The following is an 18,029-nucleotide window of genomic DNA, read 5'->3' as shown; positions in this document are numbered from 1 at the left end:
CTCTGTCCTGTTGGCTCTTTCATGGACCATATTGGTCATCTGACTGTTAAACTTTTTAATTCACTATTTGCTGCAGTTGGTAGAATGTATATTACGCAATATTCTGACTTGATAGATGGTTAGGTTTACTGTGGACTTAACTTCATAGTTAGTTAGAAACTAGGTATGTTGCTTTTATTAAGCCTAAAGCTCCTTCGATTTTAATGGCATCAAGGGGTGCGGGGAGAAAGCATGAATATGTCATTGAGATCGGGGATCAGCGATGATCAGATTGAATGATGGAGCAGGCTTGAAGGGCTGAATGGCCTGTTCCTGCCTCGAGATTTATGTTAATAAAATTGGAATTCTGGTTTCACCTCTCCACTAATGTCTTGCAAAATTTATATTAATTTTTTTCTCCATTCTTTCCTGTTCTTAGGATTCAGAAACAACAACAATATTTGTCAATGAACAATCGAAAGGACGACATGGAGATCCCTTCCCATTATCGCCACTTACTGCAGGAATTGAATGAACAGCGGCAACATGGCATCCTGTGTGATGTTTGCATCATTGTAGAGGGGAAAATCTTTAAAGCGCACAAAAATGTTCTACTTGGCAGTAGCCGCTACTTCAAGACTTTGTACTGTCAGGTGCAGAAGATGTCCTCTGACCAGGCCACAGTGACTCATTTGGACATAGTCACAGCGCAAGGTTTCAAAGTAATCATTGATTTTATGTATTCAGCACACCTAGCACTGACTAGCAAGAACGTCATTGAGGTGATGTCAGCTGCAAGCTATTTGCAGATGACAGACATAGTTCAGGCATGTCACAGTTTTATCAAGGCAGCTTTAGATATCAGTATAAAGACTGAGCCATCAGAGGATATTATGGAGTATGATATGGGGGCTCCCTCAAGCAGCAGCATTGATGTTGTGACACCTGTAGCAGTGGGCCGGAGTAGCTCTCCCTGGTTGGAAAGACGACGAACAAGCCCTGCAAATTCTTCTGGAGATTCGGCAATTGCAAGCTGTCATGACGGTGGGAGCAGCTACAGCAAAGAGGAGCATGAGCAGAAAGCTGACAGTCATGAAGACATCTCATCACAGTCTCTCTGGTCCAGTGATGTTGGTTACAATTCATTTAGAGTCAAGGAGGAACAAATATCTCCTTCGCATTACGGAGGTGCTGAACTGAGAGAATCTCACCTGGGCAAGAACAACACTTCACAGAACACTTTTTCTGATCAGGTCCCAGAGGTGTGGCAACTGCCTGGCCGAAAAAAGAATCGTAAAAATAAGCAAACTGTGCGCCATATTACACAGCATGTTGAAGTGGATAGCAGAGCCAGCTCCCCAATGCCATCGATGTTTACTGTTGCTGGGTGGCCATATAATAGCCGTGATGGGGCAGGTAAGCAAAAAATTAAATTAATGTTGCTTAAAATTTGATGGCATCACACAGCAAAGTTATTTGTTTCATCGCTGATTGATAGAGCTATTCAGCAAGTTCCACTCTTGCTCTTCCCCCCCCCCCCCCCCAATAGCCTTGGAATAAATCTGAATACAGTAATGATTTTATAGTTTTGTTTCAAGTAAAATAATCAATGTTAAGTAAAGTGCTCCAAATAAGAACTGACGCAACACATTTTAGTAGCTGGGGAAAAAATCATTGCAAATAATGAAATTACAATTTTATTTAGTTTTGGATAAATTATTTCACTGGGTTTCTCTATTTGTCAATTGAGGATCTGTCATTTAAATTGGCGTCCGTTAAAAGTTTCAAATGGAATAATGAAATGAATGAATGAAATGAAAATTGCTTATTGTCATAAGTAGGCTGCAAATGAAGTTACTGTGAAAAGCCCCTAGTCACCACATTCCGATACCTGTTCGGGGAGGCTGGTACGGTTTCATTTCATTACATTTCATTCATTCATTCATAGTTTGGTTGGAGTTATATTAAAATTATTCTATGTTTTCTACCTGGAGTGAATAGGCTGCAACCATTCTCTTTTGAGTAGTTGGACTAGGTACGATCCAATATTTTATTTTTGAGTGAATTTGTAACCGTGTTTTGGAATTGAACCCAGTCATATCAACCACGTGTGGGACTGCTGCTCAATACGTAGCTTCATTAATAGGTTGGTCCTGGAGTTTTGTTTTGAAGTTCGAAATCGATAATTCAGAGCAATTGTTAGATCAACTGTAAGAAAAAAGTCCATCCCCATTACCTCCAACTTTTAATTCATTCTCTATATTCTTGGCGTTGTTTGGAAAGTGAAAAACGGCATGACCTCAAGTGAAATAACTCTGTTTAGATGATTACGCTTGGGAGAACAGGTATAATTTGAGATGTTTGACATTGTTGACAAGAATCAGTGTGCAATTAAAAAGCATTCCAATTTCCCTTTTATAATCATAGATTATCATAGAATTTATCGTGCAGAAGGAGGCCATTTGGCCCATCGAGTCTGCACTGGCTCTTGGAAAGATCACCCTACCCAAGGTCAACACCTCCACCCCATCCCCATAACCCAGTAACCCCACCCAACACTAAGGGCAATTTTGGACACTAAGGGCAATTTATCATGGCCAATCCACCTAACCTGCACATCTTTGGACTGTGGGAGGAAACCGGAGCACCCGGAGGACCCCACGCACACACGGGGAGGATGTGCAGACTCCGCACAGACAATGACCCAAGCCGGAATCGAACCTGGGACCCTGGAGCTGTGAAGCAATTGTGCTATCCACAATGCTACCATGCTGCCCATATAATGCTAGTGTATGTTAATTTAACGATGGGTGTAATGCTTACTTTACTTTGGTGTTTGTCTTGATATTAGAATCATTTTATTTGATGTTTGAGGTCTGATTTTAGCATCATAAAGCTTCCAACGAGTGTTCAGTTGTGTTATCCTATTATTGGGCATAGAATTTGTATTTTTCTTTCTATTTTATTATAAATTTAGAGTATCCAATTCATTTTTTCCAATTAAGGGGCAATTTAACGTGGCCAATCCACCTACCCCGCACATCTTTGTGTTGTGGGTGCGAAACTCACGCAAACACGGGGAGAATGTGCAAACTCCAGACGGAAAGTGACCCAGAGCCGGGATCGAACTTGGGACCTCAGCACCGTGAGGCAGCCGAGCTAACCACTTGCGCCACTGTGCTGCCCAAAAATTTGTGTTTTTAATTTAAAAAAAAAAAAAAAAATCTGCTCTATTAGAGCAAATAAAATTACTGATTACTTTGCCTTGAAATCTGGGCAAAATATTCAGATTTTAAAAACAAACTGAACAGGTTTTTGTTCACTTTCTGCTGTAGTACACTTTTTCTTCAGTGCTTGTACCCTTCAACCAGCTTTTCTCTTGAGGTAAGTTTCATGAAACGGAGCTCTGAACCATGGTCGGCACGGAAGCACGGTGTGGTTAGCACTGCTGCCCCGCAGCGCCAGGGACCCAGAGTTCAATTCCAGCCTTGTGTGTGGAGTTTGTCTGTTCTCCCAGTCTCTGCGTGGGTTTCCTCCGGGTGCTCAAGTTTCCTCCCACAGTCCAAAGATGTGCAGGTTAAGTGAATTGGCGATGCTAAATTGCCCCTCAGTGTTCAAAAGGTTAGGCTGGGTTACGGGGATGTGGCGCGGGCATGTGCCGAGGTAGGGTGCTTCTTCAGAGAAGGTCGATGCAGACTCGATGGACTGAATGGCCGCCTCCTGCACTGTAGTGATTCTATGATTTAAAAAAAAAAGGAAACGTCTGAGACGAAAGTGAGACCAAGTTTGGGGTGTGGATGCCTCTGGATGAAAGAAAACTGAAGTGTACGAAGACATGGGAATGAAATGGTTAGCAGAAAAATAGCTTGGGTGGTGTATTATAAAGTTTTGAATTTTAGTGGTTCTTGTTCTAAAACCTAAAGCAAACGGTAGTTAATGATATCTTGGAAACCACTTGTGTTATCATAGTTGTAGCACACTAAAGTTTGAAATTGCCATTTGTATGTCTGCTTCACCTCTTTGTTTAAATCTGATTATCATTTGATTATTATTCATAATTCATATGTTTATATTTTCTGCAATCAAATCACAGGATGTAGTTTTTTATTTCTTAAGAAACAAGTATAGATCATTAAGACGCTTCCTATTTCAAACCTGTAATAACAGTTGTGGAATTTGATTTAGACATCAAGAATAGTTATGTACCAAAGTTTTATTTGTGAAACTTAGTACAGGCTTGCACTTTCAATTAAAGTAAATATACTGAGCCGCATGAGCAATCGACAGTTCTGATCAGGCAAATGCCGTGGATATTCAGTAGAAATTCTGATTACATAAATACTGCTGAGTAATTTCGAACACCGATCTAACTAATCCCCTTCAGTCATTCAATTTTTGCAATACTTTTCAAGTTTGTGCATCAGATGTTGAAAGCTCATAATCCTGAGATGTTTGCATAGCGAGGACCTATATATAATACCACACTTTGAATTTTCTTGTGTGAACTAAATCAGCTCAATCTCCATTCTCTTGTTTTAGCAAATGCCTTATTTATTCTCAGAGTTTGCTGCACTGGTTTTGAGTCTTTATTCCTTTGTTTATTTGCTTTTGGCAATGCACAAACTGTTTTGACATTGGGATGGTTAGTGCAAAACTCGTGAGCTTTCCGAGTTGTACCCGTCTGTTTAAAATGGTTGCCTTCCCTATCAACGTACAGTTTCCACCAAGCTGCATTAACTTGCATGGATTACAGTGAACTCTGGAAGCGCCGCCTATTTTTGCTCTCATTTGTTTTCCAGGAAATGGAACCCGTTTTGGCATCTGAGTGAATTATTTAACACACAAAAAACCTCTTCCTGTCCCAATGTTCTAAAATTTCTGTTTTAGCTGATGTAATTGTATTCCAATGAAATAAATCAGACGTTGTTTAAAAACTGCCTCCTTCTATCAGTAAGTTATTTTAAATCAATCTTTCAGTTTAGTTTGGTATGTTAGTCTTGTGAATGGTGCTTATTGGATTCCTAGATCTGTTTTAACTTGTCTCCGCAGGGAGCCTGACAGAATGTTTGTTTTAAAACTGATGGGAAGGAGGAAGAACAAAAGGAAGGGTGAATGATAGGGTAATAGACAGATTAAATAGGTCAAAAGGATGGGAATAGGGCAAGTAAAGAAAAAAGTAGTGTATCGAGAAGTGTGAATGGCAGAATGATGAACAGCTGCTGAGCGAAGGGAAAAGGAAGAAATGTGATGGAGAAGGAGACACCAAATGGGTGCAGAAGTTATGATCTCAAATTGTTATAATCAATGTTGAGCCCAGCGGGCTGTAAAGCACCGAGTGCAATGTTGAGATCACAGAATCATAGAATATGACTGTGCAGAAGAGGCCCTTTGGCCCATCGGGTCTACACCAATGCATGAAAGGCCCTGACCTGCCCACTGAATCCCACTTGCCAGCACTTGGCCCATAGCCTTGAATGTTATGGCGTGCCAAGTACTCATCCAGGTACTTTTTAAAGGATGTGAGGCATCCCGCCTCTACCACGGTAGGGGGGGTCACGGTGACAGTGGTTAGCACAGTTGCTTCACAGCTCCAGGTTCCCAGGTTCGATCCCGGCTTGGGTCACTGTCTGTGCGGAGTCTGCACGTTCTCCCCGTGTCTGCGTGGGTTTTCTCCGGGTGCTCCGGTTTCCTCCCACAGTCCAAAGATGTGCAGGTTAGGTGGATTGGCCATGCTAAATTGCCCTTAGTGTCCAAAACGGTTAGGTGGGGTTACTGGGTTACGGGGATAGGGTGAAGGTGTGGGCTTAGGTAGGGTGTTCTTTCCAAAGGCCAGTGCAAATTGGATGGGCTGAATGGCCTCCTTTTGCACTAGATTCTATGATACCACCCTCCCAGGCAGTACATTCCAGACTGTCACCACTCTCTGGGTAAAAAGGTTTTTCCACAAATCCCCCTAAACCCCCCACACCTCACTTTGAACTTATGTCCCCTCAACTAAGGGGAACAGCTGCTCCCTATCTACCCTGTCCATGCCCCTCATAATCTTGTATACCTCAATCAGGTCACCCGTCAGTCTTCTCTGCTCCAGAGAAAACAACCCAAGCCTATCCAATCTCTCTTTGTAACATAAATGTTCCATCCCAGGCAACATGATGGTGAATCTTCTCTGCACCCCTCCAGTGCAATTGCATCCTTTCTATGATGTGGCGACCAGAATTGAACACAGTCCCACAACTGTGGCCTCACCAAAGTTCTATGCAACTCCATCACGACCTCCCTGCTTTATAATCTAAGCCCCGATTGATAAAAGCAATTGTCCCATATGCCTTTTTAACCACCCTATTAACCTGCCCTTCTGCCTTCAGGGTTCTATGGGCAAACACGCCAAGGTCCCTTTGTTCTTCAGAACTTCCCAGTGTCAGACCTTTCATAGTGTACTTCCTGTCAGATTTCTCCTTCCAAAGTGTATCACCTCTCACTTTTCAGGGTTAAATTCTATCGGCTACTTATCCACCCATTTGACCATCCTGTCTATATCTTCCTGTAACCCCAGACACACTAACTGCACTGTTGACCACCAGGCCAATCTTGTGTCATCCGCAAACTTACTGACCCTACCCCCCTCAGTCATCTATGTCATTTATATAAATGACAAACAATATGGCTGCCAGCACGGATCCCTGTGGTCGTCACTGGCTTCCAGACACTAAAGCAGCCATCTATCATAGAATTTACAGTGCAGAAGGAGGCCATTCGGCCCATCGAATCTGCACCGGCTCTTGGAAAGAGCACCCCACCCAAGGTCAACACCTCCACCCTATCCCCACAACCCAGTAACCCCACCCAACACTAAGGGCAATTTTGGACACTAAGGGCAATTTATCATGGCCAATCCACCTAACCTGCACATCTTTGGACTGTGGGAGGAAACCGGAGCACCCGGAGGAAACCCACGCACACACGGGGAGGATGTGCAGACTCCGCACAGACAGTGACCATCGCCGGAATCGAACCTGGGACCCTGGAGCTGTGAAGCAATTGTGCTATCCACAAGGCCTATCATCACCTCTGCCTCCTACCGCTAAGCCAATTATGATAACGGGGAGCCAATGGATGTGGTATATCTGGATTTCCAGAAAGCTTCTGACAAGGTGCCACACAAAAGGTTGCTGCATAAACTAAAGATGCATGGCATTGAGGGTAAAGTGGTAGCATGGGTAGAGGATTGGTTAAGTAACAGAAAGCAGAGAGTGGGGATAAATGGGTGTTTCTCTGGTTGGCAACCTGTAACTAGTGGGGTCCCTCAAGGATCAGTGTTGGGCCCGCAGTTGTTCACAATTTACATAGACGATTTGGAGTTGGGGACCAAGTGCAATGTGTCAAAGTTTGCAGATGACACTAAGATGAGTGGTAAAGCAAAAAGTGCAGAGGATACCGGAAGTCTGCAGAAGGATTTGGATAGGTTAGGTGAATGGGCTAGGGTCGGGCAGATGGAATTCAATGTTGCCAAGTGTGAGGCTATCCATTTTGGGAGGAATAACAGCAGAATGGATTATTATTTAAACGGTAAGATGTTAAAACATGCTGCTGTGCAGAGGGACCTGGGTGTGCTGGTGCACGAGTTGCAAAAAGTTGGTGTGCAGGTGCAACAGGTGATTAAGAAGGCTAATCGCGTTTTGTCTTTCATTGCTAGAGGGATGGAGTTCAAGACTAGTGAGGTTATGCTGCAATTGTATAGGGTGTTGGTGAGGCCGCATCTGGATTATTGTGTTCAGTTTTGGTCTCCTTTCCTGAGAAAGGACATATTGGCACTGGAGGGAGTGCAGAGGAGATTCACCTAGGTTGATCCCAGAGTTGAGGGGATTAGATTATGATGAGAGGTTGAGTAGACAGGGACTGTACTCATTGGAGTTCAGAAGGATGCGGGGGGATCTTATTGAGACATATAAAATTATGAAGGGAATAGATAGGATAGATGCGGGCAGGTTGTTTCCACTGGTCGGGGAAAGCAGAACTAGGGGGCATAGCCTCAAAATAAGGGGAGGTAGATTTAGGACGGAGTGTAGGAGGAACTTCTTCACCCAAAGGGTTGTGAATCTCTGGAATTCCTTGCCCAGTGAAGCAGTTGTGGCTCCTTCTTTAAACGTTTTTAAGAAAAAGATAGATGCCTTTCTAAAGAATAAAGGGATTCGGGGATATGGTGTACGGGCCGGAGAGTGGAGCTGAGTCCACAAAGATCAGCCATGATCTCATTCAATGGCGGAGCAGGCTCGAGGGGCCAGATGGCCTACTCCTGTTCCTAGTTCTTATGTTCTTATGAACAACTTATCAAATCACCCTGTATCCCATGTGCATTTGCCTTCTTAATAAGTCTCCCATATGGGACCTTGTCAAAGGCTTTGCTGAAATCCATGTAAATTACATCAACTGCACTCCCCTCATGTATACACTTGGTTACATGCTCAAAATATTCAATCAAATTTTTTAGGCATGAGCTCCCTCTGACAAAGCCATGCTGACTATTCCTGATTAAACCGTGCCTCTCCAAGTGGAGATAGATTCTGAAGGACAGAATCAATCCCGTAGTTTCTCAACAACTGACGTGAGACTTATTGGTCTATAATTCCCTGGTTTGTCTCTGCAACCTTTCTTAAATAGTGGGACCATATTAGCTGTTCTCCAGTCCTCTGGCACCTTCCCCGTGGCCAGAGAGCAATTAAAATTTGGGTCAGAGCCCTGGCAACCTCCTCACTCGCCTCCCACAGCAGTCTGGGACACAATTCATCAGGACCTGTGTTCACTTTTCAGCCCGCCAATACCGTGTCACTCCCTGTGACAATTTGCTCAAGAACCTCACAATTTCGCTCCCAGAGTTCCATAATTACCATCTCATTCTCTTGGGTGAAGAGATGTTGTTTCTCGAGGTTGCATTGGGGCTTCATTGGAACACTACAGGAGATTGAGAACAGAGGGGTTGGAATCACAGGGTGGAGAATTAAAATGACAGGTGACTGGAAGCTCAGGATCACGCTTGTAACTGAAGAAGGTGCTCCCCAAAGTGGTCACCCAATCTTTATTCGGTCACTCCAATGTAAAAGAGACGACATCATGAACAGTAAATACAGGAGACTAAATTGCAAGTACTCTAAATCACTGCTTCACTCGTATTGTTTGATGCTCTGGATGGTGGGAAGGGTGAAAGTAAAAGGCTGCAATACCTGCACTTGGAAAGGGGCGAGGATGTTGGGGTGACTGCAGTGAGTCAGGCTCTGACAGAATTATTTTTGAATGCTGAAAGGAAAAGGGAGGAAAAATGTGTTTTAAGGTGGCATCATGCTGGAGGTAATGGAATTGGCAAAACGGATGCTGGTGCAGTGGAAGTTGAGGACAAGGGGAACCTTATTCAGATTATGGAAGGGATGAGAGTGGAAGTGTGTGAAATGTAATGGACATGCTGAAGGGCCTTGGCAGCAATTGGTTGGGGTGGTGGGAAGACATATCGAAAGAGCTCATGTGGAAGACAGTTGCAACAATGCAAATGCAACTCAGTTGAGGAACTGGCATTCCTCTGGATCTCCATGTGCCCATTGGTTATGGGAAAGCACATGACAAAGCCAGAAATATTAGGTTTGGGCAAGATGAATAGGTGGCTGTTTTCAGTACAAGGGGGAATTTCACCAAATTAGAATCTTCAAGTTGGAGTTATATTTAAGCTTTTATATTTAAACCGTTGCATTTTAATATTTCAGCTACTTTACATAAACTTTAAAATAGCTTGATCATCTTTTTCAGCATTTTGAAACGTTATATTAATATGATATATTGTACTTTAAAGACGCCAAATCTGTCTTCTCTCAACTTCTTGATTAATAAGGGGATCAGGGATTACGCAGGAGAATGGGGATGCGAAACATATCAGCCATGATCGAAATGCGGAGCAGACTCGATGGGTCGACTGGTCTAATTCTGCTTGTATACCGTATGGTCTTTATATTATAGCATAAGCAGTTGAACTAATGAGAGTGATGGCAAAAGGATTGCTCTTTATTTTGAAATTTGCTGCAGTTTGGTAAGATGTTGGGTGAAGCTGCAGAGTTTCATCTCCACACACCCAGGTTTGGGTTTGATTTATGCATTGATATAAGTTCCTGCACAATTTGGAAAATAATTCCATGAATTAGCTCCTGGTGTGAAGCCCATTTTACTCAACAGTTGATAACAATCAACTCAATTGAGATGTACAGTAATTTTTTGATGCTGGGAAATATGCCGACAGTGAAGAATGCTGGTTGAGGTGCTTCTGAATTAAGAAAACCCAAGAACAAGAGGTAGCTGCAAATCAAGAAATGCCAACGAGCATCAATCTGGAAGAAATCAAAACCACACTAAAAGGAAAGAAAAACAGCAACACATCAAGTATGGACCTGTCTCGGTGAATATGAGGTCCAGGTCCTGAAAAAGCCACTCTATTATGTTCTGAGAAGAGAGAAAATTGCAAGGGCTGCCAAGTATTTTGATACCAATATTCAAAAGAAAGGGAGGCATTCAAGATTGCCAAACGAATGGAGGAATTAAACTTTTGAGAAGTATCTTCATGGAAGAGAATCATGGAGCAGAAACTTGAGAAGGTTCATGGAAATTCACAACAGCTTATTGGGTTCATGCCTGTAGGCAGCACCGCCAATGCTGTTTCAGTTTTTGAGACAAGTAATGGAAAAATATTAGAGGCAAATGCAACATGAAGAATGTATTAACGATCCCGAGAAGGCTTATGACCAGGTACCTAGGGAGGAAGCCTGGAGGTGTGCTCGGATTTGTGTATTCCCTGACCAGTACATACCACTATTATAGGAATTGTGGAAGGAGTGCCAGTTGTGGCATAAGATGCAAATATGAAACTGACAGAAAAGCACCAGATTGGAGTAATTGGAAGAAGTGCAGTGTATCTACAAGACCATTTAGACTGGTATTATTATATCCTCCAGAAACCTGGGGAACGTTAAGAAAGAGGAACAATAACGGAATGCTCATGAGGTGTGGATGCTGAGATGGATGTGTGGAATGGCATTGAAGGAGACAGTAAAGATTGTACAAAATTGATCAAAGAAAGTAGCAGAGAAGGGATTGAAATAGTATGGTAATCTATCTTGGAAAAGCGAGAGGAATTATGACTAGGCGAGTGATTTGAGATGGGACTGCTAGGTGAAATTATAGGACAAAGGTCCAAGACCACATGGAAAGATGTGGTGACAGGAGACTTGAAAGCTGCATAACTAGAAGAGGAGTTGATGACTTGAGAGGAGAAGATGAAGATGGGGATCAACCAGCATTGCGGTGATTTCCAGTAAAATGGAGAAGCTGTAGAAGTATGAAGTAGACTAATTCTGATGCTGAATTTGTCGTGTACATCGACATGCTTGTATCATGCTACCACATTCTGTGCATTGAATTAGCTGAGTACTGTTGCTAACTTTTGGTTGGTTCAATTGGCTCTGTTTTATAACCTTTGCTCTCGAGTCGCCAGGTATCTTTATGATACCGCCATGAGGTTCAAGTTCAAGTAATGATCAATAACTCAATACACCGATTAGTAACATTCAAATCAAAGCACATTTATTATACACCGTAATCGCTACTCATGCACAAATTCTACGTCTAAGCTACTTCTACGACTAACAGGCCTATACTTAGCTTCGGACTGGCCCACCAGGTCAGGGGAACAAATGGCCTTTTGTTCGGGTTCTGAGTCTGCAGGATTCGAAGTTGGTACAGATTGGTAGCTAGGAGCGCCTCTCTCGTAGCGAGCGTTGATTTAAGACTTACTGGATATCGGCGGCAGTTGAACCGGTCACGGTCAAGGTTGATTCGCGTTGCTGAGTGACCCGGCCAAGAAGAACGATTTGAACTTGGGGGCTTAACTTTATAGTCCCCAGGGGCTTCCCGCCTTTCGGGGCGGACCCTGTACCTGGTTCTCGGTGATTGGTCTTCGTTCCAATCGCTTGGTTCGATTTCTCCAATACTGGAGCAGTTCCCTGATCAATGGGCGGTCTTGAGGTGTCCGTTAACCTCGTTTGTGTTGGCTCCTGCTGGTGCCGGGGAGTCTGGCTTAGCTTTGTTTGTCCCAAATGTTGCGATTGTTCCCGCGGATCGCTTATTAGTATGTAGATGGCTGCTACATTATTATGCAGGTGGCTGCTTGTATCGATGCTGCCTGGGCTTTTGCAGAGTTAAATACACAGTAAACCTGCACCTGCTGGTTTCTGCCTGTGTTGGCTGAATTTCCCTTCAGCCTTTGCTGTTCTCCGTTTTAAATCGGGGCTTGGCCAACCCAGGTGGCTACAGTACCTAAGATGCTTATCCACTATTCGAGTGTCAGTTCTGTCTTTTCAGGCCTATGATGGGTAGTATCATTAATAGGCATGTACATCTAATGACAAGAAAACATTGCCAGTGAAATGTAAAACCACCTCCAAATGAAATTATTTAAATTAGCAATATAATTAAGGAAATACCGTATGTTAAAAAGTTATTGGAAAAAGGGCTTTGGCATGTCAGAAAATGGTTTTATCTAGTTATGTGGACTAAAGCGAGAACATCTGAATATATAGACTGACAGACCAGAGGATGTTTGAGACGAAGCCCAGCATGGCCTTTGACTTGAAAAGAAAACGGCAAATGAGACAAAGACAAGGCTAAATGATCTTCAGCCAGAATTACTGAGTGCACAATCCATCTCTGCTTCCTGAGATGACCATCACAGCAGATTTTGTGTCCCTCCCAGTTGCAAACCGTTGTTTGTCTGGCCCAGCGAAGGATCTTTTCCTGCTCCGTAGCAACTTGGCAATTACCGCTCTCGGCTGTTCCCCTGTTTTGGATTTTGGCCGTAGCGACCTTTGGACCCTGTCGATCTTTGGCGGCTTGGGAAGCTGTCTCTCCCTAAGCGGTTAACTAGCATCTGGGCCAAGTAGCCGGTTGGGTCCCTGTCCTCGATTCCTCCTGGTAGGCCCACTGTCCTGATATTTTGACGTCTCAATAGGTTTTCCTGGTCCTCCACCTTCCCTTTCGGGTTCCCCTGGGCCGCCACCGACCTCTTTATTTGCAGGTCCATGGCGACATCTGTCACTCTGGTCCATTGAGGCTTTCTCCAGCTCCTCTGGGCCTCCAATCTCTTTCCCATTTTGGCGAGGGCCTCCTGCATGGTGGTCAGCATCTCTGTTGCTGCCACCTTGACTGCCGCCTTTATTTCTGCCTTGATGTCCTCCTTTATCTCTTTCATTTCCCTTGGGATTACACCTTCCATCCATCCCCTGGCGAGATGGGGGCCTCTTTGGAGTGGCTGAGGATCCCTCACCTCATGGGTCCCGCTCACTTGACGCTCTTGTCCTTGGCTGCTGTTTCTGTGACCTCTTGAACTGCTGCTGCCTGGCATCTTTGTTGTTGTTCGTATTGTTGAGGGTGAGGGCATGTTTTAATCCCGTTTTTATGGGCTAATTTCGGCTCAAAGTGCCTCTTATCATGTCTTTCGGAGAAGAGCCACCTGATGCGCGATGCTCAGCACGTCCCTATCACCGGAAGTCCCAAACAGTCTTTTAAAACTAAATTAAATGAGGAAATTCAATTTATTATGATGCCCATTTAAGAATTCCAACTGAATGAGGCTTTTGTAGCTCACAAAAAGTATGTTTTCAACTTGATGAACCCATGGCAGATTTAAATTCAGGTTAAAGAGCCCACTGTAATGTGGACATTTCAAGTCCAGGAAGACTCCATGTATGAATGGAATGCAGCAATGAAATTAAATAGCTGCAAAGGTGGAAGCTGCTCTGTTGTCAGCAGATTCACTGACAATGTGAGGCATGGACCAGAGAGGAAAGAACGGTAAGTTTACAGGGAGAAAGATTAAAAGGAGTAGAAAAATTAGAACTGAAGGCGACTAATGTTGTCTTGACAGTTCTCAATGGAAAATATTAGGACAGGTAAGAGGCCAGAAGGGTTCAGGTAAAATGGGAAATCTGAAGACTTCGAGAAAGGGTCTGCTGATGGGGAAAACCTTCTTGTGAAAATTGGCATGGGGTAAATGTGGCAGAAGAAGGGCCCAGCATGATGAAATTGGTGGTGGGCGTGGTTGGGGATAAGGGATGTTATTAAGGGAATGATGTTGGAGATGTTTGCTGAGATTTGAGGATCAGAGAGGAGGAGGTCAGGAGAAATAGTGGAAAAACATGAATAAGGGCTAGAAGAAAGTGAGGGTGAATAATGTTCAGGGGTGACTTATGTGCTTGATGCCAGAAATGAAGAGAATTGTTTTTTTTGACTCTAGATTTGTCTTCAAATATCATAAAACTAATGCTTATTTCCACAATAATTTGACCCTTGATATCTAAATTTTATGCTCATGATGACATCACAGTGCAAATGTTTGGGACTTTGAAATCTGCAGGAAGGTCATGATTTTGAGTAGGCAGTTTTGGTTTTTTTTTTAACCCAGTCCAATCATTGGCGTGGTCAATGGATTTGCAATTTTTGAACACCAGAGTCAATAGAGGTATTCTCCGATTCATATTGCAGAATGTTAATTAGGTGTTTTTTTGGAAATCTTTTTATTGGCATTTTCAAGATTTCTAAGCAGTTATGTATATTGTTGGCCGTGTTTATTCACTGTGCAATACATAATTGTTTGTCTTTTCCTTCCCTTAATTTCCAATATTTACATTCTGCCGCCCTCTGGCTCAGTGTGTGGTCCCTCCCACCCCACCCCTCCTTTGCGACCCCCTGGTCGGTTGTTGCGGGGGGGGTGGGTTTCTCCCTCCCTCTTTTCCTTCCCCCCCCTTTCTTTTCTCCCCCCCCGTCATCTTCGGCTGTGTTTTCCCTGTGATGGGGTGGGGGGTGGGTTGCCCCCTCCCTCCCTCCCACGTTGTCCCTTTGAGTATGTCCAGCCTTTTCTCCCCACCCACCCCCGGGTTGCATGTTCCTGTGGTCTCCCCCCCCCCCCCCCCCCCCCGTGTCTTTATTTTTCTTTTTTTCCTCTCCCTTTTCTTTCTAACTTTCCCGTTTCCCCATCTTATTTGTTGTTGCTGGCCTCGAACATGTCCTGGAACAGGCCGACAAATTGCCCCCAGGAGTTTAGGAAGCCTTCCTCTGACACTCGGATGGCATACTTAATCTTCTCCAGGTGGAGAAATTCCAAAAGGTCAGCAAGCCAGTCTGCAGCTGTGGGTGCTGCTGCTGATCGGCAGCCGAGCAGGATTCTTCAGTGTACGATTCGGTGTTAATTGTAAAGTTCATAGAGCTCTTTGAATATCCACTGTTTTTCCACTTGTCTTTCCAATGATTCGTACAAAAATGTGCAAAACTCAATATGGACAAATGGTTCCACTTTACTGTAGTAAAGAAATCGGAGATTGGCAAAAGTACAATCTATACCGATTGTTTAACGAACAGGCTTTCAAATTGTCCAGGTATTCCAAGTTCTCATCAGAGTAACTGGTGATTTGGACTTTGGATCCTGGATTACATGTCAGATTGTATCCCTATGCTTCCAAACCTTCTGAACATATCGAGTCCTGCTATGAACAAAGAGAATTGGTCCTTGGAGGTCAGCCATATGGACTCTTTCTTCCATTGCAAAATGAATACTTTAAAGTTGTGATTTCTGAATTAATATCTATGTTCATAGTAAGCTATCTTTTCCCACTGCTTTGAATCTCTTTGTTAGATTTGACTCACTTGCCTTAACCAAAGCTGTCCGTTTTCTGCACATCTTGCTTTCTGGATTGTATATTGATGGGGTTTTTTACAGCAGAAGTACCATTCAGCTTTCCTATCTTCACTGACATTGAAGAGAGATTTCTGGAATGAATTGTCAGCTGTGGTTTGGGATAGGGGGGAAAAAAGAACTAAAGGACCAGGGGAGAAGAACTTGTCAAAATAAATTGCACAAAACTCAAATTTCTTTCATAGCTTCAGTGTTGTCCTAACATGTCTAATGTTTACAGATTGTTTTTCTTTGATTGACATCTGAAGGAAATCGTTTTTTGGGGCAACTTTAAGAATGAATGTGCTATGCTTTGTCATTGGTACTGTTGCTAAACTATTTTCTTGAGGTTAGCTTTGAGACCTATTGTTTTACACTATGAAATATGGTTCCAGTGAGGTGTGTATCTGGTTTGAAATGTACTTGGCAGAGTCCTAGTGTTTATTTAAATATACTGCAGACAGTCTTATTTCCCACACTCAAAAGATTTTAAAGTCCTGGAAGCAAACTTGGAAAGCATTTTTCTGGCTCGGACAGTTTGAATTGCACAAAGATGGCTTCAACTTTGGTGATGCAAATGCACAGTAAAATTGAGTTTGACAGGTTCTACATTGAATATTGATTATGATGAAGGCATGGAATTTTGTGGAACATGATGACACTGTAGGCTAGACTAGTGCATGACCTGACCTTCTAATAGTGAATTTATAGATTTTCTGAAAAGCTCCTTGGGAGCACTGTTGGTGCAGACTGGGTCGGCTGAAGAGCCTCTTCTGCACTGTATTATTCTGTGACTGTGATATGACACGGTAATGGCCACTGAAAAGAAATGTGGCAGTCTTCAAGTTTACGACATAGCATGGAATCAGTTATTTGGGAGTTTCAAAGTTAAATATTAAAGCACAGAAAAATGGATTGCTGGATTGGGTCAGGCTCTAGTCTACAAACATTGCTCACCATTCCAGAATCAACTTGGAATGCAGAATTTACTCCTGGATTTTCTTCACTGCAAACTAACATTTCCAACCCCCTTCTCCTGCTGCTTCCACCCTCACGCCCAGCAACAAGGTGAGGAGCTTATGGACTTCTTCGTCATTGAGACTGAGGCAATTCTTTCAGCTGCCTCTGCCACTCCCCTGTCTTCTAATCCACTGGGCTAAGCATCCTATACGGTTCACCTTACCTGGGACCTGAAGTTTCATCCTTCTCTCGTTTTGTTCCTGAATTCCCTCTTCCCAAGTTCACCTTTTCCATGAAATCCACCTCCTGCTCCTTACCCCTACTCCCACCAAACTCTGACCACCCGACTTCACTTTTGTTAACTGATAATGTTGTGAGTTTTCTTGCCCCGGGCATCATTCACTTTCCTCTTCAAACCTGCCGTCATCTTACTGTCCTTAAAGAAAAAACGTTGACACCTTTGTCCTTCAGCTAATCCTCCATCGCCAACCTTTGTTTCCTGTCAAGGCTTTGAACATGCTGTTGTATCGCAAATCCATGCACATCTTTTCCTGAACTTAATGGTTTAATCTCTCCAATCACGTTTCTGCCCCTGCAGCATCACTGAAACTGCTGTAATCAAAGTAACAAATGACCTCCCGTCATACTACAATGCTGGTAAACTATCCTTTTTGACCTCGCTGTAGGCTTTGACGCAGTTGACCACATCATCCTCCAATGTCTCTCCTCCATTGTTCAGAAGTTTAAGACTGCACACACCCGGTTCTATTCTTGCCTATCCAGGCATAGCTAGAGAATCACTACCAATGGCTTCCTGCTACATGACATGTCCTCCAAAAACCTTTCCTTGGCCCCTTTTTATTTGTCATCCCCTGCTTCGGCGATAACTTGCTAACGAGTATGATTGTCCATTTAAGAAACTGTGCTCTGGTCATCGGTTATGTCGGTCTTTGCACTGCTGATTAGCCCGATCCTGGAGCTGCATCTTCGACTGCACGCTTGGCAGGTGTTTCCGCGAGATGGGTTCGGTCTTTGGACTCTAGATCATTGGTATTCCTTTCTCAGGCTTCTTTCCCCGGCCTCCTCTTGTTGACTGGTGTCCTCAAGGAATCGTGTTCCTTCAATCAAGAGGTTCGTCTCCAAGTCGATCTCTTCTGAGCAAGGGTGTCCTAGGCTTTGATGACGATTGTTTTCTTGAGATAAGCCTTCAAGATGTCTATGAAGCACTTCCCTGGCCGTCCTCTTATTTGGAAGCCTTCCTTGAGCTGGGCGAAGATTATTTGCTTTGGCAGTCGGGACTCAGACATCCTAAACACATGGCCGTCCAGCAGTGTTG

General features: G+C 43.5%; 1 protein-coding gene across 6 annotated transcripts in view; it reads left to right on the top strand.

Annotated features, from left to right (window-relative positions):
- The window catches only part of LOC140428447 (zinc finger and BTB domain-containing protein 46-like), a 105,942-nt gene that overhangs the window by 43,307 nt on the left and 44,606 nt on the right, over nt 1-18,029 (top strand). For all 6 annotated transcript variants that reach the window (XM_072514906.1, XM_072514908.1, XM_072514910.1 and 3 more), the window contains one exon: nt 419-1,395. In XM_072514906.1, the coding sequence (XP_072371007.1) occupies nt 447-1,395 (949 nt within the window). In that variant the 5' untranslated portion in view covers nt 419-446. The remainder of the gene's footprint in view (nt 1-418; nt 1,396-18,029) is intronic.

The sequence above is a fragment of the Scyliorhinus torazame genome, chromosome 8 (assembly GCF_047496885.1).
Source record: "Scyliorhinus torazame isolate Kashiwa2021f chromosome 8, sScyTor2.1, whole genome shotgun sequence".
Lineage (NCBI taxonomy): Eukaryota > Metazoa > Chordata > Chondrichthyes > Carcharhiniformes > Scyliorhinidae > Scyliorhinus > Scyliorhinus torazame.
The sequence above is the reverse complement of the archived record's forward strand: the minus strand, read 5'-3'. Positions and strand labels throughout refer to the sequence as shown.